Source organism: Delphinapterus leucas, chromosome 7 (assembly GCF_059928025.1).
Source record: "Delphinapterus leucas isolate spDelLeu-1000000601 "Yukka" chromosome 7, BTC_Dleu_Yukka2, whole genome shotgun sequence".
In the NCBI taxonomy this organism is placed as follows: Eukaryota; Metazoa; Chordata; class Mammalia; order Artiodactyla; family Monodontidae; genus Delphinapterus; species Delphinapterus leucas.
The window spans coordinates 5561878-5585506 of record NC_143135.1 but is presented as its reverse complement, the minus strand read 5'-3'; the positions used below and the strand labels follow the sequence as shown (position 1 = coordinate 5585506).

Genomic DNA, 23629 nt, shown 5'->3' with positions numbered 1-23629 from the left:
ACACTGGCAGCAAAGTGCAGCCTCTGCAAAAGGGATGTACGCGGTGGATGAAAGCAGCCACTCACGGTGAACAGAAGACCTAGAGCTAGCCAGGCCTGCTCCCCCACCCCCCCGTACCCCCATTCCTGACTCCAGTGCACCCCCCACCCCAGGGCAAGGTCCAGCCTGTGGTGTGCCACCAGCATACACTGGCCCAGGTCCCTGAGAAAGGTGCTTCAGGCTAAGCTGGTCAGCATTTAGAGGCATCTCAGAGGTGATGGGGAGGCAAGTCCGCACCTCGCATCCCACCCGCACACACAGGCATGGTCGGTAACCGCGGGGTCTGGGGTAAGAACACGGGGTCACAGGCAAGGAACTGCCGGGGAAACGCGCGTACCCCAAGAGCCACCGGCCCGCGGCCCGCTGAGCACGCACGCGCACACCCGCGCTCACGTCCCGGGGACCCCGGCCCCTCCCTTCGCCGAACCGCCCAGTCTCCGGACTCCCTCCTTCCCCTTCCGGACCCGCCAGGATGGGTCTGCGCCGTGTCTGAGACGCCCCCTGCCGGGCGCTGGCGGAGCTGCATCCAGGCCCCGCCCTCCGGAACGCCCTCCGCAGACCCTTCCCGGCTGAGACCCGGGCTGAGACGCAGGTCCTGGCTTCTGCCCTGGCGCACGTGGTCACCAGGGCTGCTGCGCAGCACCCCTCGCCCGCCCCCGGCGAGCGCCGGCCGAGCTGAGGTTTCTGTGGCTGCGAAGCAAGGGCGCGCCAGGCCCGACGCCCCGCCCCGCCTCGGCGCAGCCCCGCCCGCCGAGCCCGCCGAACCCGCCCTCCCCTCTGCCTGCGCCGCCGCCGCTGCCGACACTGCCGCGGGGGCGCGGGAGCTGCGGTGGGCACTGCTCCGGCTCGGCGCGGACGGGAGGCGAGGGGCCCGCGCCAGGCCCGAAGCCGAGGCGGAGCCGGGCCGCCCCCGCCGCGCCCGCCGGCCCGCCCGGGATGAGGCGCTGAGGCCCAGCATGGCAGGCCCGGGCCCCACCTTCCCGCTGCATCGGCTGGTCTGGGCGAACCGGCACCGCGAACTGGAGGCCGCGCTGCACAGCCGCCAGGTGAGGCCCATCGGGCGCCCGGGCCGTCCTCCTGGTCTCCCACCCAAATCTGTGGTCTGCATCGGGAGGCCGCCTGCCCGGCTCCCTCTTCCCGGCCCAGAAGAGAGGTCACCTGCCCCTCGAGCTTGGGCTTCTGACCTCGGCTCCCAGCGCTGGGCCTTGCCCTGTCGGTCTCCCCACTTTACATTGCATCCAGCCTCTGAACTCGCGCCGCACCACCCCTAAGCCAGGCTGAGAAAAGCAGCCCGGTCCTGGTCCCCAAGTCAGTCCAAACTCTTGACATCGGCAGCTGCACCTCTACCAGACCAGGCCCTCCCCCCACCCCACCCCCACCCCTGCCCACCACCACCGGGCCCCCAGCTCTGTCCCTCGCAGAGGGCAGGAGAGGTGGGCAGGCCCTTCCCACCTACCCCCTCTCCTCCTTTGCCAGGACACTCAGGCCACCCTTTGCCATTTCCACCACCTGTGTGCTGTCCTTATTTCCTGCAGTGACTCCCAACCCTGTTCATCCCAGTGGCCTTCTTGCCTTGGCCTCTCCTTACTTGCCCTGTGCTGAGTGTCTCATCTCCCCCAGCACGACATCGAACAGGAAGACCCCCGGGGGCGCACCCCCCTGGAGCTGGCTGTGTCCCTGGGGAACCTGGAGTCCGTGAGAGTCCTCCTTCGACACAATGCCAACGTGGGCAAAGAGAGCTGCCAGGGCTGGGCAGGTACTGCAGAGGGCAAAGGGGCTCCCCTGAGGCTGGCAGCGGGGGTGGGGTGTGTGTGTGTGTGTGGGAGTGAATGGCCAGGCCTGGAGCCATCTAGAGAGCTCCCCTCAGCAGCCCAGTGCCCCCAGTCCTGCAGGAGGCAGTCAGCACTGGGGACCCTGAGATGGTGCAGCTGGTACTTCAGTATCGGGACTACCAGAGGGCCACGCAGAGGCTGGCTGGCATTCCGGAATTGCTCAACAAACTCCGCCAGGTACAGCAGGACGTAGAGGTGTGGCCAGTAAGGGGGGTGTGGGGCGCCATGGAGGGGACCGTGACAGACTATGTGGGGTAACCCTGCCGGGCCTGGCCTTGGAAGGGCACCCAGCCTGTGCAGCATGCTTTCCTGACACTGTCAGTGAGGTCCCTCTCTCTTGACCCCAGCCCAGGGTCATGTAGGAAAGAGAGGCAACCAGGCCCACGTGGATGAGGCTTTTCTCCCTTTGGAGAGAAAGCCTTTTGCCAGCATAGAGGATCCTCTAGTGCTAGAAATCTCAACAGAGCTTTAGATCATGGGTCTCCTGGTTAATGCAGATTTACTGAAAGGAGGATTTCATCCAACTTAGCGGATGCGGCCTGGACTCCTGTCCACCCTTCTCAAAGCACACAGTGGGTGGGTAGGGGGGCCCCCACTGGGAGAGCACACTACCTTGTGCCCTCCGCCCCAGGGGCAGGGCCCCAGGGGGTCACTATGCCCCCTTTGCAGATGAGGGCTCTGGGATCCAGAGGGGGCAGAAGCTCCCCCAGGGACCCCCAGTGGGCCAGTGGCCAGGTTGAGCCTGGCCCCAGGCTTGCAGACCTTTCAGGCCCCACCTGGCCCACCCTTTACTGGGTGGGGTTTGGCTGGGTTGGGGGCAAAGCTGGACCACGGCGGCACATCGCACCTCACTGAGGGAATTCCCTGGTTGGCACTCCGTGCTTTCACTGTGGGGGGCTGGGTTTGATCCCTGGTTGGGGAAGGGCTGGGCTCCCAGAAGGGGGCCTGTGGACGAGGGGCTTCCCAGGCCCGCTGGGCCCTGCTGCAGGCAGGGCCCTGATCGGTGCTCTGGTCTATCTCAGGCCCCCGATTTCTACGTGGAGATGAAGTGGGAGTTCACCAGCTGGGGTGAGTGGGGACCTCTTGGCTCTCAGGGGCCTGGGCTGGGGCCGTTGGGAAAGAACCTTGGTGACCTCTGTGCCTCCTGCAGTGCCCCTCGTGTCCAAGATGTGCCCGAGTGACGTGTATCGCGTGTGGAAGCGGGGTGAGAACCTGCGGGTGGACACCAGCCTCCTGGGCTTTGAGCACATGACCTGGCAACGCGGCCGGAGGAGCTTCATCTTCAAGGGCCAGGGTGAGCTCTGGGGGGCTCCCCGCAGGCACGCAGCAGACCAGGGCCCCCAGGTTCTCCCGTGGCTCGTGAGGACAGTGCTGTCCTCTGTCTCTGTCTCCAGATGTGTAAATGGAGGCGGGGGTGGAGGGCGTCCAGAGGCTGAGGCCACACCCCGTGGCAGGAGGTGGCTGAGGGCAGCACGATAGCCCTCTGGCCACTGTCTGGTCCTGGCACTTATTCGTCCCCCTCACACCCCCACGCCGGCTGGCAGAGGCGGGAGCCTTGGTGATGGAAGTTGACCACGACCGGCAGTTGGTGCACACGGAGACACTGGGGCTCACGCTGCACGAGCCTGAAGCGCTGCTGGCCACCATGCGGCCCAGTGAGGAGCATGTGGCCAGTCGCCTCACCTCTCCCATCGTCTCCACCCACCTGGACACTCGCAATGTGGCCTTCGAGAGGTGCGTTGGGCCCTGGCCACACCGTGGGTAGTGCTCTCGAGCCTCTAGTTCAGGCTTCTGGGAGGCTGAGCCCCTCGCAGAGGCTGCTCGGGAGGGGGAGGGGGGTCCCTGCAGACCCAGTGTCTCTTCTGGACCACCTGCTGGTCCTGGGTCCCTTGGCACCTTCCTCCTCCTGCACGCCTGTCTATACTGGCAGCTGTCTCCCTGGGAGGAGGCTGGGTCAGGGAGTCCCCAGTTTCCTGACTTCTGACCTCACGTGTTTTCCCATAAAAACGAGGATTGAGGCTGCCGTGCAGGGCAGCTGTTTGCAGCAAGGTCGGCTTCTCAGCGGTGCAGCTGTGTCTGGGCCAGAGTCCTTTGTGGGTAGCCTAGGAGCCCACCCTTCCGGCAGGGTGTTATTTCTCTGACAACATGTGCCCCAGTTCCAATAACAGACCTCAGAAACACTTTTTTTCAAAAAACAGCTTTCTTGAGATATAATTTTGTATACTGTACCGTTCACCTATTTAAAGTATGCAATTCAGTGGTTTTCAGTATCTTCACAGATACGTAACCGGTACCACCGTCCAATTTTAGAACATTTCCGTCACCTCAGAAAGAAACCCTGTACCCTTTAACAATCAACTCCCAATCAACTGCCTTTAACAATCAACAATCCCCTCCCCCCCAGCTAATCTACTTTCTGTCTCTATAGGTTTTCCTGTTCTGGATTTTTATATGAATAGAATAATACAATATGTGTGGTCTTTTGTGACTGGCCTCTTTTGCTTAGCGTCATGTTTTCAAGGTTCAGCCAAGTTGTAGCATGTAACTGCTGCATTCCCTTTTATGGCCAGGTCCACTGCACGACTATACCACATTTTGTTTATTCATTCGTCCGTTGACGGACATAAGGATTATTTCCTTTTGACTGTTGACTATTTGACTATGAAGAATGCTGCTCTGAGCGTTAGTGTACAAGTTTTAGTGTGGACATACATTTTCTTTCTCTTGGGTGTTTACTTGCGAGTGGAATTGCTAGGTCCTGTGGTGACATGTGGTAATTAAACACAGATGTTTAATTGTTTGAAGAGCTGCCAGACTATTTACCAAAGGAGCTGCCGCACTTTACATTCCCGCCAGCGGTATATGAGGGCTCTACTTTCTCCACATCTTCACCAGCACTTACCGCTCATTTAGTTATTTATTTTGGTGTTATAACCATCCTAGCAGGTGTGAAGCGGTATCTCATTGTGGTTTTGATTTACATTTCCTTAATGACTAATGATGTTGAGCATCTTTTCATGTGCTTATTGGCCGTTTGTATATCTTCTTTGGAGAAGTGTCTATTCAGATTCTTTGCCCATTTTATCTTTTTCAAAAATTAATTAATTTGGCTGCATTGGGTCTTTGTTGCCGCACGTGGGCCCCCTCCAGCCGCGGCGGGCGGGCGCCACTCTTCACCGCGGCGCATGGGCTTCTCATTGCGGCGGCTTCTCTTATTGCGGAGCACGGGCTCTAGGTGCACGCTGAGGGCCGTGGCCCGCAGGCCCAGTAGTCGCGGCTCGCCGGCTCCAGAGCACAGGCTCGGTAGTTGTGGCGCACGGGATAAGCTGCTCCGCGGCATGTGGGATCCTCCCGGACCAGGGATTGAACCCGTGTCCCCGACATTGGCCGGTGGATTCCCAACCACTGCGCCATCAGGGAAGTCCCCCTTTGCCCATTTTAAAAATTAGGTTATCTTTTTATTATTGAGTTACAAGAGTTCTTTGTATGTTCTAGGTAGAAATCCCTTATCAGCTACGCGATTTGCAAATATTTCCTCCCATTCTGTGGGTTGTCTTTTCATTTTCTTGATGGTGTCCTTTGAAGCACAAAAGTTTTTAATTTTCATGAAGTCCAGTTTATCTATTTTTCCTTTTGTTTCTTGTGCTTTTAGTGTCATATCTAACGATACTTTGCCAAATCCAAAGTCATGAAGATTTTCCCCTATGTTTTGTTCTGAAAGTTTTGTAGTTTTAGTTCTTACAGTTAGCTCTTTGATTTATTTTGAGTTAATATTTGTATATGGTGGGAGGTAAGGATTCAGCTTCATTCTTTTGCATGTGACTATCCACTTGTTCCAGCACCGTTTGTTAAAAAGACTGTTAATTCCCATTGAATTGTCTTGGCACCCTTGTGGAAAAATCAGTTGACCAGAGATGTATGGGTTTATTTCTAGACTCTCAGTTCTATTCCACTGGTCTGTATGACTCTTTGTGCACTGTCTTAATCACATGTTGCTTTGTCGTAAGTTTTTGAAATTGGAAAGTATAAGCCTTCCGACTTTGTTCTTCTTTCTCAGGATTATTTTACGTATTCTGGGTGGGTCCCTTGAAATTGCATATGAATTCCAGATTCAGCTTGTCAATTTCTACAAAGAATTCAGGTGGGATTCTGGTAGTGTTTGTGTTGAATCTGTAACACAGTTTGGGGAGTGTTGCCATTTTAATAATGTTAAGTCTTCTGCCATGAACGTTGGATATTTTTCCGTTTTAGATCTTTAATTTTTTTTCAATGATGTTTCGTAGTTTTCAGAGTATAAGTTTTACACTTACAGTAAATACATTTATTCTAAGTATTTTATTCTTTTTGATGCTCTTATAAATTGCATTGTTTTCTTGATTACATTTTTGAACTGTTCATTGCAAATCTATAAAAATACAATTGATTTCTATATATTGATCTTACATCCTGCAATCTTGTCAAACTCATTTTTTAGGTCTGATGGGTTTTTAGTGGATTCCTCGTATTTTTTATATGTAAGATCGTGTCATCTGTTAATAGTTTTACTTCTTCCTTTCTAATCCGAATGCCTTTTATTTCCTTTTTTTTGTCTAAATGCTTTGTCTGGAACCTCCAGTAGAATGTTGAATAGGAGTGGCAGGAACAGACATCTTTATCTTGTTTCTGATAAAGAAACAAGGGGGAAGGCATTCAGTCTTTCATCATTAAGTGTGACATTAGTTGTGGGTATGCTTTATCAGGCCGAGGAAGTTGCTTTCTGTTCCTAGTTTGTTGAGTGTTTTTATCGTGAAAGGGTTTGGGTTTTGTCAAATGCCTTTTCTGTGTCTATCGATATGGTCACGTGACTTTTATTTTTATTCTATTGATATGTGTTGCTATCAGTTAATTTTCAGATGTTGAACCAACCCCGTATCCCTGGGATAAATTTCACTTTGTCGTGGTGTATCATTCTTTTCATATGTTGCTAGATTTGGTCGGCTACTATTTTGTGTCCCTATTCCTAAGAGGTAATGGTTTATCGTTTTCTTGTAATGTCTTTGCCTGGTTTTAGTATCTGGGCAATGCCTCATTGAATGAGTTAGGCAGTGTCACCTCCTTGTCTATTTTTTGCAAGAGTTTGTGAATAACTGGTATTAATTCTTCTGTAAAAGTTCGGTGGGGTTCTTTGGTGAAGCCATCTGGGCCTGGGCTTTTCTTTGTGGGTACTTTTTGGTTTGTTTTTGTTTTTACTGCTTCAGTCCCATTACTTGTTACAAGTCTGTTAGATTATCTACTTCTTGAGTTAGTATTGGTAGTTTATGTCTCTCTAGGATTTCTTTACTTCATCTAAATTATCTGATTTGTTGGGGTACAATTGTTCATCATATTCTTTTATTTATAATCCTTTTTATTTCTGTAATGTCAGTAATAATGCTCCCTCTTTCATTTCTGATTCTGGTAGTTTGAGTCTTCCCTCTTTATCAATTCCATTGATCTTTTGAAAGAACCAGCTTTTGGTTGAATTGATTTTCTCTATTGTTTTTCTATTCTCCATTTCATTAATTTTCACTCTAATATTTATTATTGCCTTCCTTCTGCTTGCTGTGGGTTTAGTTTGCTCTTTTCCCAGTGTCTTAATATGGAAGGTTAGCTTATTGATATAAGATCTTTCTTCTTTCTTAACATAGTTATTTACAGCTATAAGTTTCCCTCTAAGCATTGCTTTAGTTGTGTCCCGTAAGTTTTGGTATGTTGTATCTTCGTTTCCATTCATCTCAAAGTATTTTCTGATTTTGCTTTTGATTTATTCTTTGATCCATTGGTTATTTAGGAGTATGTTGTTTACTCTTCCCATATTCATGAATTTCCCAAGTCATCTTTTTTCTGTTACTGATTCTGATTTCATTCAGTTTTTTTGTTGTTTTTGTCTTTTTAAAATTTTTTTGCGGTACGCGGGCCTCTCACTGTTGTGGCCTCTTCCGTTGCGGAGCACAGGCTCCGGATGCGCAGGCTCAGCGGCTCACGGGCCCAGCCGCTCCGTGGCATGTGGGATCCTCCCGGACCGGGGCACGAACCCGTGTCCCCTGCATCGGCAGGTGGACTCTCAACCACTGCGCCACCAGGGAAGTCCAGTTTTTTATTTTTAATTAAGGTTGCTTTCTTGTTGTTGTTGTTATTTATTTATTTTATGTATTTTTAGCCACGTTGCCTCTTTGCTGCTGCGCTCGGGCCCTCTCTAGTTGCGGTGAGCAGGGGCCGCTCCTCACTGCAGTAAGCGGGCTTCTCATTGCGGTGGTTTCTCTTGTTGCTGAGCACAGGCTCCAGGCGCGCAGGCCTCGGTAGTTGTGGCACGTGGGCTCAGTAGTTGTGGCTCGCGGGTCCAGATGGCTCTGCGGCACGTGGGATCTTCCTGGACCAGGGCTTGAACCCGTGTCCCCTGCAGTGGCAGGCAGATTCCCAACCACTGCGCCACCAGGGAAGCCCTCATTCAGTTGTGATTGGAGAACATTCTGTGTATGATTTCTGTCCTTTCAGTTGTATTGAGGTCTCTTTTATGGCCGAGCCTACGGTCTATCCTGAAGAATGTTTCACATGCCCTTGAGCAGAATATGTATTCTGTTGTTGTTGGGTGGAGTGATCTAAGGATGTCTATCAAGTCTAGTTCGTAGTGTGTTCAAGTCTTCTGTTTCCTTGTTGATCTTCTGTCTGCTTGTTCTATCCATTATTGAAAGTGGGGTACTGAAGTCTCCAACTATTATCGTTGAATCAGACATACCTTTATTTTTAAATTTTTATTATGGAAAATTTCAAGCACATATGAAAGAACAGGGACTAGTATGATGTTCTCATCACCCAACTTCAGCATTTATCAACATTTTGCCAATCTTTTTTTAAAAATTTTTTTTGGCCACGCCGCACGGCTTGTGGGATCTTAGTTCCCCAACCAGGGATCGAACCCAGGCCCTCAGCAGTGAAACCGCCGAGTTCTAACCACTCGACTGCCAGGGAGTTCCCAACATTTTGCCCATCTTGTTGAATCTACCCTTCCTCACTTTTTTCCTGTTTTCTTTTTCCCCCAACTATTTTAAAGCACGTCCCAGATGTCGTATCATTTCAACAGTAAATGCTTCTGCATGTGACTCTAACAGATAAGGATGTTTTTAAACCAAGCCCCAATGCTATTATCACACCTAGCAGAAATTAATGATTCCCCAGTACTTTCTAGTCCTCAGTCTTCTGTTCATTTGTCCCCAGCTGTCCAGGCAGCCTCCTCAAGGCCCCTGTGTGTTTCACAGCAGGAAGGCAAATTGGAGGGGGTCTTTGGAAGGGACGACTTTGGCCAGAGTTGGGGGGTGTGGGTCCTCATGAGCTCCTGTTTGGTCTGTTTCAGGAACAAATGTGGTATCTGGGGCTGGCGGTCTGAGAAGATGGAAACCGTTAGCGGCTACGAGGCCAAGGCAGGAGAGGCTAGTGGTGGGAGCTGGGGTAGGAGACGAGGCCCAGGAAATCTGCCCCTTCTCCACATCCACCCTGTGTGGAGGGAGACCCAGCAGCCCGTGGGCTCTGGATGCCCTGTGTGGCCATGGGAACTCAGTGGGGCCCGAGTGCCCAGCCCCTGCTGAGCACGCAGGGGTTACCCACAGCACGGGCCCCTACCCGGATCACCGAGATGAAGCCAGGAGCATTTTACCCTCATTAGTGACTTCCCGGGGTTCAGACCCCACCCCCTCCACTGTGGGGAGTGAGATCCTATCTGTCCCTGGGGACAGGAGGACTTGGGTCCTGTGCTGGTGAGGCTGAGTGTGGGCAGCAGGCTCTGAGCCCCCAGCTCCCCCTGTGTCCCCCCTGCTCCCCAGGTGTACAGCGCCACCAATGTGGAGCTGGTGACACGCACACGCACGGAGCACCTCTCCGATCAGGACAAGTCGAGGAGCAAAGGTAAACCCAGGTGCGCCTGCCTGCTGCCCAGTCACACCGTACGGGGTGGTCACCCTGATCTGGGGTCAGGGCCAGAGTATCTGGGACCAGCTGGAAGGCTTCCCCGTTCCCGTCTGCTCCGCCTTCCACCACAGGGGAGGCTCCCAGGGTGGAGGCTAGGCGTGGGCAGTCTGGGGGCAGTGGCCCCAGGTCCCCTCATGGGCTCCACCCCTTCTCCTTAGGGGGGAAGACTCCATTCCAGTCCTTCCTTGGGATGGCCCAGCAGCACTCCTCCCACAATGGGGTGAGCCGGGACTGGGGGGCGGGGGCTGGGGGCCGACTGGCAGGGCCCACTGGGCGGGGCCAGGCCGGCGCCTCCCCAGCGCTAAGCCTGGTCCCGGGGCCACCCAGGCTCCTGTGCAGCAGGCAGCCAGCCCCACAAACCCCACCGCCATTTCCCCCGACGAGTACTTTGACCCCAACTTCAGCCTGGAGTCGAGGAACATCGGCCGCCCCATTGAGATGTCCAGCAAAGTACAGAGGTGAGGTCTGGGGGCTGGTGGGGGGCTTCCCTCTGGGACAGGGGACCCTGCCTGGTGCCCCCGAGCCCTTGCAGACCCTGTCACACACAGGGCCCCCTGGAGTGGGGGACTCACTCACCCAGCTGGCTGCCTTCTCGACTTCACTCCCTGGGGGCCGGGGCCAGGTCTGCTTTAGCCATGGTCCTTGGCACCCAGCTTGGGGCTTGGCTCAGAGGACTGGTCGCTCTTCTTGGTGAACGAATGAATGGGCAGCACCACCCATGCATGGTTTTCTGTTCAACTTAACGAGCACCTGCTGGGGGCCAGCTTGTGGCAGACAGGAAGGGCACGCGGCTCTAACACCTCCTGGCTTCGTGGCCCAAGGAATCACCTCCCCCTCTGAGAGTCTATCCTCCCCCTCAGTAAAACGAGAACAGTTGCCTTTGGCCACCTGCTCACAAGGGCGCTGTGAGGCTCTGATGAGCCATGACTTCTAGCGCGTCTGGTGGGCCCAGCACTGTGCCAGGAACCTCACGTGGACTCCCTCAGCCACGCAGCAGCGGGGCTGGGATGCAACCCCAGCAGTGCGGTCCCGAACTGTCGGGCTGTGCGGGACCCCAGAGTACGGTGAAGTGCGACGTGCTGGCTGGCTGTGGGCCGAGGAGGAGGGCAGGGCTGTGGACGAGGTGGGACTGAAGCCAGGAGCTCAGCCCTGCCCTCCTCGTCCAGGAGAGCTGAGCTGGCACAGAGCGCCCGGGGCCCAGCCTGAGCCCAGGGCCGGGGGGCAGCTCAGGCTGTAGGGCCAGAAGGACATGAGCTCCTGGGGGAGGCAGGCAGGAGCGGCTGAGCAGAGAAGAGGGTCCCCCAGGCCAGGTGGAGAGCAGTAGAGGCAGATATCCAGAGTAGGTGCGCCTTAGCAGAGGGGCCACCAGAGGTTCCTTGACCCACGTCCTGCGGTTGGCTGGGCAGGTTCAAGGCAACACTGTGGCTGAGCGAGGAGCACCCGCTCTCCCTGGGTGACCAGGTGATGCCCATCATCGACCTGATGGCCATCAGCAACGCTCACTTTGCCAAGCTGCGCGACTTCATCGCCCTGCGCCTCCCGCCCGGCTTCCCGGTCAAGATTGGTGAGAGGGTGGGCCGGGCAGCAGGAGGGCCCCCGGAGTGGGGTGGGCACGGGCTGCAGGGCTGGCTCAGGCTCGACATCTCCTCACAGAGATCCCCCTTTTCCACGTGCTCAATGCCCGCATCACCTTCGGCAACCTGTGTGGCTGTGACGAACCCCTGAGCTCGGTGTGGGTGCCAGCGCCCGGCTCTGCCATCGCAGCTTCAGGTACCGCCGTGGGCGGGCGCGGGGCTGTGAGGTTCGCTGGTCTCTGCGCACCAGGGGCTGAGCACGACCCCTCTGCCACACCCAGCGAGCCCCTTCCCCTGTGAGGTGGACCCCGCCGTGTTTGAGGTGCCCGACGGGTACAGCGTGCTGGGCGCAGAGCGCAGCGAGCCCCTTCGCGACGAGGACGACGACCTGCTGCAGTTTGCCATCCAGCAGAGCCTGCTGGAGGCGGGCACGGAGGCGGAGCAGGTGGGGTGCGGGCAGGAGCTGGGCCCCGGGCGTGGGCAGGGGTGGCAGAGGTGACAGCTCCGGGCTCTGGCTGCTGCAGGTGACTGTCTGGGAAGCCCTGACCAACACCCGGCCTGGTGCCCACCTTCCCCAGGTCACGGCTTACGAGGAGCAGCTTCAGCTGGAGCGGTGAGGCCCTCCGGGACCTGCCAGGTCCATGTCTCAGCCCCGCCCTGCCTCGAGGACCCTGCCGGCCGGGGGGGGGGGGGGGTGGGTTCTTGGCTGGTGGGGTCAAGTAGCAGGGAGGTGCTGGCCCCAGGACCCCACACCCTCTTTGAGGCCACCCTCCATCTTCCGTGCTGCCCACCAGCGAGGGTGGCACGAGGGATGGGGAGACGGGGCCCGGCCTTGTCTCTTGTCTCCGGTCCTCGGGTCCCAGCCTCCCTGTCCTTATCTTCGGCCTCTGCAGCCATGTCCCAGCCCTCGGCCTCCTCCCCAGCCTTAGCGCTCACGGGTCTGCTCTCCCCTCTCATGCCTCACCTGGAAGGGCCCTCCAGGAAAGCCTGCAGATGTCCACAGAGCCTGAGGGTCCGGGGGCCCCTCTCAGGGCGCCCCCGAGCTTTGAGGAGCAGCTTCGCCTGGCCCTGGAGCTGTCTGCGCGGGAGCAGGCGGAGTGGGAGCGGCGGGGGCGGCGGGAGGAGGAGGACCTACAGCGGACCCTACAGCGCTCGCTCACGGAGCTCTGAGCCCCGCCCTCAGGAGGGCTGCCCGGGGCTGCACCGCCCCCCACTTTTGTAACTTATTTATTTATACACACTCTGCTGCTGCTGGGCTTGGGGCCTGGAGCCCTGCGGCTGGGCGTGCATTGGAGACTGAGATGGAAATAAAGAGACCCTCAGCAGCAGGCTTGCTCCGCTCACTGGGGGGGCTGGGGGGGTAGTGCTGGGGGGCACCGAGGGGAGACACTGTGGGCAATGGCCTTAGACTTGGGTTTGAATCCTGACCGTGGTCCCCTTAGCCCCTCTGAGCCTCAGTGTCCTCAGCTGTAAATGAGACTGCCTCCCACCCCCAGGGCTTCTGGGAGGGTAAAATGAGCCGACAGGTGTCAGGTGCCCTAGTAGGTGCTCCGTGAACATCAGTTCCCCCGAGCCCTATCCCACCTACTGGAGACCCCGGTTCTTCCGGCCACACAGTCAGGCTTTCCGGGAACCCACCCCTGCTTGTGTCAGGGACGGGGAGAGTCTGGTTCTCCGGACTCTGTCGGGTCAGAGGAGGCCCTGTGCCCCAGGCCTGGGTTCCTGACCTGACTCCGGCAGGTTCTACTGCAGTGACATTAGACAAGTCACTTCCCTCTGCCGCCGCTGTGAACCTGCTCAGCCCTGCCCTGCTCACCTCCGAGGTGGCCCTGAGGACCTGCTGTGAGCCTCAGGGGTTAGTTCTAAACCCACCCTGATAGACCCTGAAGCTTCGAGTGTCTCTCAGTGATTCATGCTGAGTGGAAGCGCCAGGGCCAACCGGCAAGGAGAAAGAAGTTCGGGGTGCTCCCCACTTAAGACCCACGGGTTCTGGTCCTCTCCAAGACCCGGGTCTTCAGTCCTTCCTCCCTAGGTCCCATCTCTGCTGCTAGCAGAACGGTTGAGGCCCAGAGCACAGCTCAGGTGACCTAACTGGGCGGAGCAGGGAGGACAGGGGCAGGGGCGCCTCCTGTGAGGAGGGACCGAACCCTGAACCCAACGTAGGCTGCCCCTTCCCGCCGCCGTTGCCGGGCTCCGCACCTGCGCCCCGCCCCCAACGTGTTTCGGGGGGCGGGGACGAGGCGGACCGAACCTGTGGAGACACGAAGGGAGGGGCGGTGGCCACTGCTTGCGGGCTCCTCAGGTCGGGCTGGACGGGTGTCTGGCCCTTTAAGGTCCGCCCTCGAGGAGGTGCCAGGCCCTGGTGGCTCCGGACTCTCCTTCCTGGTCCTGCGGGGCAGGGACTGTCCGTGGGGCTGCGGGAGGGTGCTGTGCCCCTGCCGGCCCAGGTGCTCCCGGTCTGGTCCCATGGCCCTGGTCACAGTAAGCCGCTCGCCTCCGGCCGGCGGCCACTCCACGCCTGTGGGGCCCACGGTGAGTCTGGCTCTGCTGTGGTCCTGCCCACGCAGCTGGCTGCCAGTTGGGCCTGGGGGAGTGTTTGCTGTCCACGGGCAGCCTCCCCTGAAGCCTGGGGGTGTGCGGAGGGGGACTTCAAGTCTCAGGCTGTGGGGGGAGGGGTTGGGGGGGAATCTTGAGGCAATCAGGAACTCGGACCAAGGCGAGATCCGGAGCCGTGACCGCCTGCGGAGGCCCTACCCCGCTCTGGGCCCAGACAGGGGCCAAAGCCTCAGGCGCTCCAGCCGCGACCGCCCGCACCCCTCCCCCCCCCCGCCCCCTTACCTCCGGGCGCTGGACCTGAACCTGGGCCGGGGCTCCCCCAGTGCCTCCACGTGGAGAGTGGACTGCAGCGCCAAGGGGACCTGACCCCCTTTCTGGTTCCATTCCCCACTGCGGGGGTGGGCGGTGTGCGCGGAGGGGGCGCGATCCCTCCACCATCCACCACAGCAGCCCTGAGACAGGGGAGAGGAGAATACCTCCCTGCCTCTTCACTCTGCCCTGGGGGCTGCTTTCTCAGCAGGACCAGGTGTCCCAGCGCAGAAGCCGGCTCCAGCGAAGGTGAGCACCTCTTCCCAACACACGCACCTCCGTCCAGCCGCCAGCCTTGGCCACAGCCATCCTGGAGGACTTGCAGCCAAAGCCCGCTACGTACTATGTGGGGCAGTGTTGCCAGTAGGCACAGCTGGTGGGCACAGCTGGCTGCCTTTGCTTTCATCTTCCCCCTGGTCAGTTGGAGCTCCTTCACCCACTGTCCTGGACCTGGCTGTGGCCAGTGGTCACGAGCCAGTGGGCAGCATGGGACGGCAGGGCCTGAGGACTCCTGAGTCCCCACCAGGTTCACAGTATCTACTGAGTTAGGCAGGTGGGAAGGAAAAGGAAGCAACCTCCACCCCTCCTCAGACAAGAATAGGTGGGCTGGAGGCTTGAGAGCCTCCAAGGCAGTGCTTCCCAAAGTGTTGGGGCAGCGTTACCTGGGAACTGGTTAGAAATGCACACTCTCAGGCCTCCACTCCAGGTCCACTGAGTCTCTGGGGATGGGGTCCAGCACGTTTTAACAAGCCCTCCAGGTGATTCTGACACACCCCTGTCCTAAGAGCTACGATGGGCCATCATGGTTTCCCTGCTCCCCTACCAGGCAGAGCTTTGCAGTACTCGGCGGGGCTGTCCTGGGACTGCAGGATGGAGGCGATGATGGAGATGCGGCCAAGGCCATCTCTGAGCCAGTGGAGGACCCCCCCGGGGAGGAGCAGCCCCACGGGGACCAGACAGACGACGGGCATGGGCCCCAGAGTCTCAGGAAGCAGGAACAGAGTCAGCACCTGCGCCTCATGGTGGGGCTGCTAAGGCCACAAGACGACATCCGCCTGGTGAGGGCCCCGTCCAGAGCCCTCTGGCCCTCTGAAAGGGGAGAGAGCCACTCCCCAGGTGGGAGGAGAGGGTGGAATGGGGCCAGTGTGTGTGTGTTTGGGGAGCAGTGGTGTGAGAGCAGGGGGCCCCCTGGGGAGCGTAGTGGTTACCCAAACCCCGATGACTCTGCTGTTTCGGCTAGAGTTGTCTTAACAGGGCGATCCGGCCATGTCTTCGGGTCTCTGGAGAGCTGGGAAAGGATGGGGAGGTTTGTCCGATGTGAGCCTGTAGGGTCAGATTAGGTCCAAGAGCTGGGAATTACCCAGAGGCGGGTTTCTGTTCAACCAGCACAAGACCTTCCTGACTGTGTGAGTTGCCCACAAATGAACTGGTGCTCAGGGGGACCTGCTGAGCACCCACCGTGGGCTCATGTGCTGGAGGGGCCCGTACAGGAATGGGACACAGGCGGGAAAGTGAGGACCAGCTCCCAGATGCCTGTGGAACAACCTCACTGCAGCAATGGGAAAAACAAGATGCAGTCAGTTTTTTGTAAGGCAGAATTAATTCCACAGAAGCACCATCCTTTATTGTGAAACTGTGTTCTTAATAGTTTTTTGGTGAAAAACATTCCTTGAATCAAATTATGGTAATGGCAAGTGGAAAGGTGTTTCTTAAACCTCCTTCCTAGGCAGAAAAAAAAAAAGGGCAATCTGTCATGCCTATTCTCCCCTTTTGTTCACACACACCCTCTCTGAGAAGAATCTTTCTAAACATTTTATTGGACCATGAGATCCCAAAGTTGGGAACCACTAGATTGTAACCACTGATCCGGTATCTGGGAAGAGAGGGATGGGTGCAGAGGGAGCAGGTGGCAGGTCTGTTCTAGACCCGGCTGTGTGTCAGGTAGGGGTGGGGGGAGCAGGGTCCTCTGGGCCACTGTGACCCCGGGCTTTTCCCTTCCCATCTTCCCCAGGCAGCCCAGCTGGAGGCGGCCCGGCCCGCCAGGCTCCGCTACCTGCTGGTAGTTTCCACAAGAGAACGTCTGAGCCAGGATGAGACAGTCCTTCTGGGCGTGGATTTCCCTGATAGCAGGTGGGAGCAGGGAGAGGAAGGGAGGAGGGCAAGGAAGTGAGGTGCTGGGTGACAACAGCTTTCCCTCTGTCCCTGCCAGCTCCCCCAGCTGCACCCTAGGCCTGGTCTTGCCTCTCTGGAGTGACACCCAGGTGTACCTAGATGGAGACGGGTAAGAGGTGGCAACTGGAGGGAAGGGAAAGGAGAGGGGCCAGAGGGTGGAATAACTAAGTGTGATGTATGGGGGTGTGTGTGCAGGGGTGTGGTGGGTACTGGGGAGCAACTGCAGAACTCTAGGATGGGCCTACTCTCAGCTCCACTTGAGATTCACTGTGTGATCCTGGGCAAGTCACCTAACTGCTCTGGGCCTCAGCTGCCCCATATCTGGCAACAGGGCTTATTTTGAAGTTTAGATGATGTGTATATATCTTGAGGACCAGCCTTACGTGGCTAGTGGGTAGGCCTCTCAGGGGGCCCTGTCCCAGAGCCAGGAGCTGGGTTCCACCCCCACCTGACCTCCCACAGGGGCTTCAGTGTGACATCTGGTGGGCAGAGTCGAATCTTCAAGCCAGTCTGCATCCAGACCATGTGGTAAGGGGCTGGGTCTTGAAGATGGCTCAGGGTCTGGGTAGGGGCAGCAGGGAGGACAGCATGACCCAGCCTCTCCTCTGTCCCAGGGCCACGCTCCAGGTGTTGCACCAGGCATGTGAGGCGGCTCTAGGCAGTGGTCTTGTGCCAGGGGGCAGTGCCCTCGCCTGGGCCAGCCACTACCAGGACAGACTGAGCTCTGACCAGAGCTGCCTCAACGAGTGGATGGCCATGGCTGACCTGGAGTCTCTGCGGCCTCCCAGCATCGAGCCCGGCCGGTCAGTACAGGGAGGGGAGGAGAGGGGGCTGTGCCATGGCAGAGCGGGGAAGGGGCCCCTGGACTGACGGGCTCGGTTCCCAGGCCCTTGGGACAGGAGCAGATGGAGCAGGCGATCCGGGCTGAGCTGTGGGAGGTGTTGGACTCCAGTGACCTGGAGAGCATCACTTCCAAAGAGGTGGGCAGGGTGCCGGGGACCAGGCGGGGAGCGGGGCCCTGGTTGTGGGGGCCTCCGGCTGGGCCCCAGAGTGGTCCTCTCCTTGGAGCCTCCCACTTTAGCTTTCCTGCTGTCTAAGCTGTTCCCACGTGCCTGGCCTCAGCTTCTCTGCCTTGATGGGACAGAGTATTGTCCTCAGAGGCCCTTCCCTCCCCCAGGGAAGGATGGGGCATCGGGAGCCTCGCAAGGTGCCCCCAGCCTCTCCTCACCCTCCTGCCTGCAGATCCGCCAGGCCCTGGAGCTGCGCCTGGGATGCCGTCTCCAACAATACCGCGACTTCATCGACAACCAGATGCTGCTCCTCATGGCCCAGCAAGACCGGGCGTCCCGCATCTTCCCCCACCTCTACCTGGTGAGCTGCAGGCTGAGGGCTGGGAGATGGGGCCTGCTGCAGCTGGGGGAGAGGGCCAATGACGCTCTCTCCGTGTTCACAGGGCTCAGAGTGGAACGCAGCGAACCTGGAGGAGCTGCAGAGAAACAGGTAGGGTTTTGAGCCCTCCCAGGACTGCCCGCCCTCTGTCCTCCCCCGTGGGGAAGCCTGGCCAGAAACCCCCAGAACCCTCTCAGCAGCAGCTAGCTCTGCTTCCAGCTCTGCCCCTGGGGCCGTTCCCCTCATATGGGCTCAGGCGGGGACAGGGGAATAAGCTACCCTGCTGGTCTGCTGGCAGCTCCCTGGCCCCCTCTTAACCTCCCCCAGCTGTAAAGCGGAAAAGCCCCTCTTCGCCTGACCACGTCTCTGGGAGAAGGGAGAGCCCCTCTCCCATAGGAGACCTGGCTGCCCGCTCCCAACGGCTCCTGTCACTTGTCCACCATGGGCTTTCGGGAAACCTGCTGTGACCCTTGTCATCCAGCTGCTGCAGATCCACCCCATCTCAGCTGAACTCCGAAGCCCATCTCTAACTGACTTCTGACGATAACAGAAGGGCGTGTGTTGCAGGCCGCCCAGCAGCTACCTGGAAGCGGGGTGGGGACGGGCCAGGGGGGACAGTACTCAAGCCCATTGGGGTGAACTGATTTGCTCAAGGTCACTGTCATCTCCTCCTCCCACTGCAACTGTGCTGCCCCCACCGGACCCTCAGAACCAGAAAACTAACACCCAGGTCCGCTGGCTCCGCTGGCCAACGGGCCTGGTGCCCGTGGCCACGTCAGCCTGGCCTTGTGCCCCGTGCTGCAGGGTGAGCCACATCTTGAACATGGCCCGCGAGATTGACAACTTCTACCCCGAGCGCTTCACCTACCACAACGTGCGCCTCTGGGATGAGGAGTCGGCCCAGCTGCTGCCCCACTGGAAGGAGACGCACCGCTTTGTGGAGGCTGCAAGGTCGGGCCGTCCCACCCCTCCGCCCGCCCCATCCCAGCTTCCTGCCGTCCAGGGCCCATGCCCTCCTCCTGCCTGCTCTGCCCTCAGCTTTTCGGGCCCTCAGGGTCCTTAACATCCTTTCCCCTCTGCTCTGGGAGGTGAGCCCACCACCTACCTACCTGCCTTTCCCCGACACTGACGGCATGGCAAGGGGGCGGGGGAGGGGGAGGGGAAGCTGACCCGGTTCGGCCTCCACAGAGCGCAGGGCACCCGGGTGCTGGTCCACTGCAAGATGGGCGTCAGCCGCTCGGCCGCCACAGTGATCGCCTACGCCATGAAGCAGTACGGCTGGAGCCTGGAGCAGGCTCTGCGCCATGTGCAGGAGCTGCGGCCCATCGCCCGCCCCAACCCGGGCTTCCTGCGCCAGCTGCAGACCTACCAGGGCATCCTGACCGCTAGGTACGGAGTGGGGGACAAGGGGAAGGGGGTGGGTGGTGGTGGGTGCTGGAGGTTGCGGCTGGGTCACTGGAAGCTGACTCAGGGCCACCCCCTCGCAGCCGGCAGAGCCATGTCTGGGAGCAGAAAGTGGGTGGGGCCTCCCCAGAGGAGCCCCTGGCCCCCGAGGTCTCTACACCGTTCCCACCTCTTCAGCCAGAACCCGGGGGCAGTGGGGAGCTGAATGTGGTGGGGTTGGAGGAGAGCCAGGCAGCCCCAAAAGAAGAGCCTGGGTCACGGCCCCGTATCAACCTCCGCGGGGTTATGAGGTCCATCAGCCTCCTGGAGCCATCCTCAGAGCTGGAAAGCACCTCAGGGGACGGTGACCTGCCAGAGGTGAGGCTGGGGCTAAGGAAGCAGCCCAGGTTGAGGCAGAGTGGGGGCCAAAATGAGGAGGGGGCAGGTGGCTGGAGGATGGAGAAAGTCCAGGACTGGGGCTCGGCTTGGCCCTGAGCGGGGGGCACCTGAGCAGGGGGACCACACCCTGGGCAGCTCCTTTTCATCCCCTCAGAGTAGCTGAGGAGAACCGATGAGGACAGGCGAGCGCTGCCTTCCACGGGAGCTGGAGAGCAGTCACGGGACAGGGCCATCTGGTGGGCTCCACGGCCAAACCAGCCCTAGGCTGGTGGCTGCAGGCAGCTCTCAGCCTGACGAAAGGACTTGCTACCTAAGCGGCAGGGCTGCCCAGCCTTGGAAGGAGCATCCTCCCCAGGCCAGGAGCTGCACAACCAACTGTTGACCCCAGATGGGTGTAGATAAGATGATCTCAGCACCCCCTCCCCAATCGGAAGGGCAACCCATCGAAGGATGGCGTGCAGAGGGGTCATAGCACTCACACAACCGAAGTGCTGGCTGAGTAGCTAAGCAGGCTCTCTGTGCTAAGTGCTGCAGGGCACAAGTGTGAGACCTGGCCCTTGCCTTAGGAAATCAGGCCCCCCATGTGACTTGAGTCCAAGGTAGCTGACCCGGAGGAAGGAGAGCTCACCTCACAGAGGACAGGAACATTTGGGAAAGGCTTCCTGGAGGAGGTGGCACTGGGTGTGGAAGGCTGGAGGGAGGAACAGATGGTTGATGGGTGGGTGTGTGTGTTCCTAAAGGCAGGGTGTCCTCACTCAGCACCCAGCCCAGGGCCCGGCACCTGGAAGATGTTTCCCTTGTGGCTCATGGGACTGACTGTACAAAGCAGTGGGGGGCAAGAGGAGGAGGAGAGGACCCCAAGGACGCGGCGGGCGCAGGGGAGCTAAGGAGGGCTTCTGGGGGCCAGACAGGTGAGGGCTGAGGAGCGGTGGCAGTAGGGCTGGGGCGCTGCCTTCCCTTCTAGGGAAATCTGACCTGTGAGTACCTGTAGTAGCTTTTTCTGTATTCACTCAACAGGTGCTCTGCATCTACCCTTTTCTAGGCTCTGTGCTCCGTGCCCCTGCCTTGGAACGACTTCCCCGTGACTCTTCTTTATACTCTCATCCTTCCAGGTTTTCTCTCCAAAGGAGTTTTCAGATGAAGACCCTCCACAGCCCTTCCCTCAGCTCTCAAGCGCCAAGGGAGGCCAGCAGGCCCGCAAGGGGCCTTGGCCTGCCCTGAGGTCCCGCCAGTCTGTGGTTGCCCTCAACAGCGCCGCCCTGGTGGCCAGCCGGACCCGGGCCTTCCAGGAGCAGTGGAAGGCTGGCTGTCTGTCCACACCCAGGCACCAGAAGGTGGTGAGGCAGCCCAGCGTGGATGACAGTGGCGAGGAGGGCGAGGTGTGAGCCCACACACATTCCCATGCCCCCCTAGACACAAACAGAGGCGCCAGGACACAGCTCCTGGGATGAGCACCCCTCACTCCTGTCGGCCTGTCCACGTTCCTCTTAGCTCCTCCCCAGGAGGCCCCAGACTCCCGTCACTACAGCCTCAGCACCTACAGCCTTAAGTCTCAGACCCATGTCCACCCGTCCAAGGGCTTAAGATTTCCTCCACATTTGGGGATGTCGTAGAGAGACTGAAGGTGCCTTTGGGGGCAACAGTACCCTAGCTTCATTCTCACCTGCTGCCTGAAACACACACTTGCAGCCATGGAATAAAAAACAGAGTTTCTCAGTGCAGAAAGGCTAATGCTCCCTCCCTCCCCTACTCCTGTCTGCCTCATCCCCCCGACCCCATTTCACTCCTGGGGCTCTGCAGAGAACCAGTGGCCCCCAAAGGCCGAGAGTAACCTCAGTCCCCAGACGTGGGAGTTTCTGAGGAGTGGGGAGCCAGAGCCCTCTGACGGGGCTGGCCAGTCAGCCTCCCTCACACCCCCCATAAGCAGCCTGAGTCTTCTGCTGCTGCCCCCAGCACCCTTCACCTGCACTGCACTGGAGCACAGGGCACTACGCCAAAGAGTCTTCTTTCTGAGCTTCATGGCCTCTGGCCAGTTTTTCATAGTCTTAATAGTGTCTGGCTTTGTACTTAGAAAGAAAAAACATTTTCATATTGTTTTCAATTTTATGATAAAGCTTGTCGGTCCACTCTTTCTCTGGTTGCACAAGGAGTGTGGCCTCTCCTTACCCCTTCCAGCCTCTTCATAGTTCCCAGGTATCTTGCGACAGGCCCGAATGGGGAGTGGTGTGTTTGGGGTGGGGTGGGAGGAAGAATGGGGAAGAGAAGAGGGGAGGTGGGCGCTATCTCCCTCATCTCCCGGGGCAGGGCCTGGGTAAATGCTAGCTGCCCCGCCCCCCTCAGGCAGGTCGGCAGGGGAACAAGTCTACACTGGACAGCAGGTGCTGGGCTCTGTCGGGGCAGCGGAAGGGAGTTACCCATGAGGAAATGGAAGCTGTCGATGCCTATGTGGACAGGACCAAGCCCGTCCCAGAAGCTAACTCTCCTTTTGGGCACTTGATGCTAGTTCTTGAGCACACTTTGGGTCCCAAGAATCTTCTTCTTGCTGCAATGCAAGAGAGCCTGACTTTCCAAGCCAGCCTATCACTGCCAGGGAAGAAGGACCCTCGGTGGGCCCTCCCCTCTGCCTAGGGGTTCCTTCTGCTCAGTTACAATGTTCAAGAAGAGTAAGTGGGTCCATCTTTGTCACTTCTCTCCCCTCTTCCCAAGATCATATGCTCTGCCCTGTAACACTCTAGTTTGGTTGGGGGTTGGGAGTGGGTGAGTGCAGCTCCTTCCCTCGAAGCAGGCCTCAGATAGGAGCTGGCAGCAAATGTTCTTGTTGATTGAGATCTCACGCCCAGTTTTAGGAATGAATCTCTCACCCAGACCCTGGTGGGACCCCCAGCACTGCTCTAACCCTAGTGGACGGAGGAGCAGGACACTTGGGTTCTAGCCCCAGCTGTATCACTTACAAGTTACTTCATCTTAAGTCTCTGTTTCTTTCTGTAAGACAAAAGGATTAAACTAGGAAATCCCTAGACCCCACCTCCTGCTTTGATATTTTAACAATACGTGTCCTCTGTACACTGACAGAATTCAGCCTCAACATGTTCTCTAGAAGAGGAATCATTTGTACCTGTCTGTGGGTAGCAGGCCCAGGGTCACAAGGTGGGGTACAGAGAAGCCAGATGTGATTCTTGATCCATTTGGCTGGTCCACCCTGCTGAGCAGGGAGAGGGCTGCCTGCCATCTACAGCCACCCATGAGTCCCACCCAGACTGCCCTTTCAGCAGTTCTGGGCCGGGGCTCGGGGACAGTGGGGGTGACTGTCAGGAGGGAAGCCAAGGTCGGGCCCTGCCCTCCTGCAGTCCGTGCAGCTGGGAAGGCAGGATCCAATCATGAACTCAGAGCTGTGGGGCCCACTAGAATCTATGGAGGATTCTGAGAAGAATTCAGCACGAGGAAAAACAAAAATTGGAGGGGAAATTATCTGCATCAAAAATACAGACAAGGGGCTTCCCTGGTGGCGCAGTGGTTGAGAGTCCGCCTGCCGATGCAGGGGACACGGGTTCGTGCCCCGGTCCGGGAAGATCCCACATGCCGCGGAGCGGCTGGGCCCGTGAGCCATGGCCGCTGAGCCTGTGCGTCCGGAGCCTGTGCTCAGCAATGCGAGAGGCCACAGCAGTGAGAGGCCCGCGTACCGCAAAAAAAAAAAAATACAGACAAATGATTAAGAACTATATGTACACTGGGAGTTCCCTGGTGGCCTAATGGTTAGGATTCCGGGCTTTCACTGCTGTGGCCAAGGGTTCAATCCCTGGTTGGGGAACTGAGGTCCCTCAAGGCGTGGCATGGCCAAAAAAGAAAAGAAAAGAAAAAGAACTGTATGTATAGACAAAGGTCATACAAATTGCTAAAGGGGCAAAAAACACAGTTTAAAAAAAAAAGATATAAAATGAAAAGAGTGTCTCCCTCCGATCTTGTCCTCCAATCTTTCACAGGCAACCATTGTTACCA

The 23629-nt window shown here is 57.9% G+C and overlaps 2 protein-coding genes across 7 annotated transcripts; both read left to right on the top strand.

Annotated features, from left to right (window-relative positions):
* The first annotated feature begins 804 nt into the window (after positions 1–804).
* On the top strand, positions 805–12753 carry ANKRD13D (ankyrin repeat domain 13D). 5 transcript variants are annotated; one of them, XM_022591298.3, is made up of 15 exons: positions 806–1085; positions 1660–1795; positions 1924–2048; positions 2894–2939; positions 3022–3165; positions 3416–3605; positions 9241–9307; positions 9707–9788; positions 10010–10071; positions 10179–10309; positions 11258–11415; positions 11505–11621; positions 11707–11870; positions 12004–12038; positions 12319–12753. In XM_022591298.3, exons 1-15 carry the CDS (start codon positions 996–998, stop codon positions 12593–12595), a joined length of 1824 nt encoding a protein of 607 aa, XP_022447006.1. In that variant the 5' UTR covers positions 806–995; the 3' UTR covers positions 12596–12753. The 5 variants fall into 5 exon arrangements, with proteins under 5 accessions (XP_089770554.1, XP_022447006.1, XP_022447008.1 ...); XM_022591300.3 differs by having other exon boundaries at positions 807–1085; positions 12397–12753; XM_022591299.3 differs by having other exon boundaries at positions 808–1085; positions 11950–12038; positions 12397–12753.
* A 536-nt stretch (positions 12754–13289) lies between these two features.
* Positions 13290–22652, top strand: SSH3 (slingshot protein phosphatase 3). Of its 2 annotated transcripts, none has more exons than XM_022591295.3 (14): positions 13290–13957; positions 14502–14539; positions 15117–15348; positions 16302–16420; positions 16500–16571; positions 16925–16990; positions 17077–17265; positions 17349–17442; positions 17705–17833; positions 17916–17962; positions 18656–18802; positions 19040–19240; positions 19339–19612; positions 20746–22652. In XM_022591295.3, exons 1-14 carry the CDS (start codon positions 13892–13894, stop codon positions 21016–21018), a joined length of 1947 nt encoding a protein of 648 aa, XP_022447003.2. In that variant the 5' UTR covers positions 13290–13891; the 3' UTR covers positions 21019–22652. The 2 variants fall into 2 exon arrangements, with proteins under 2 accessions (XP_022447003.2, XP_022447002.2); XM_022591294.3 differs by having other exon boundaries at positions 14499–14539.
* Positions 22653–23629: the final 977 nt, after the last annotated feature.

Bases quoted from the DNA above. Each gene is read 5' to 3' on its own strand.
- ANKRD13D (XM_022591297.3), top strand. From the start codon at position 996: ATGGCAGGCCCGGGCCCCACCTTCCCGCTGCATCGGCTGGTCTGGGCG. The intron at 3,606-9,240 runs GTGCGTTGGGCC...GGTCTGTTTCAG, and splicing joins CGCAATGTGGCCTTCGAGAG to GAACAAATGTGGTATCTGGG. The intron at 12,039-12,318 runs GTGAGGCCCTCC...CGGCCTCTGCAG, and splicing joins GAGCAGCTTCAGCTGGAGCG to CCATGTCCCAGCCCTCGGCC.
- SSH3 (XM_022591294.3), top strand. From the start codon at position 13,892: ATGGCCCTGGTCACAGTAAGCCGCTCGCCTCCGGCCGGCGGCCACTCC. The intron at 16,991-17,076 runs GTAAGGGGCTGG...CCTCTGTCCCAG, and splicing joins GTCTGCATCCAGACCATGTG to GGCCACGCTCCAGGTGTTGC. The intron at 17,963-18,655 runs GTAGGGTTTTGA...CCCGTGCTGCAG, and splicing joins GAGGAGCTGCAGAGAAACAG to GGTGAGCCACATCTTGAACA.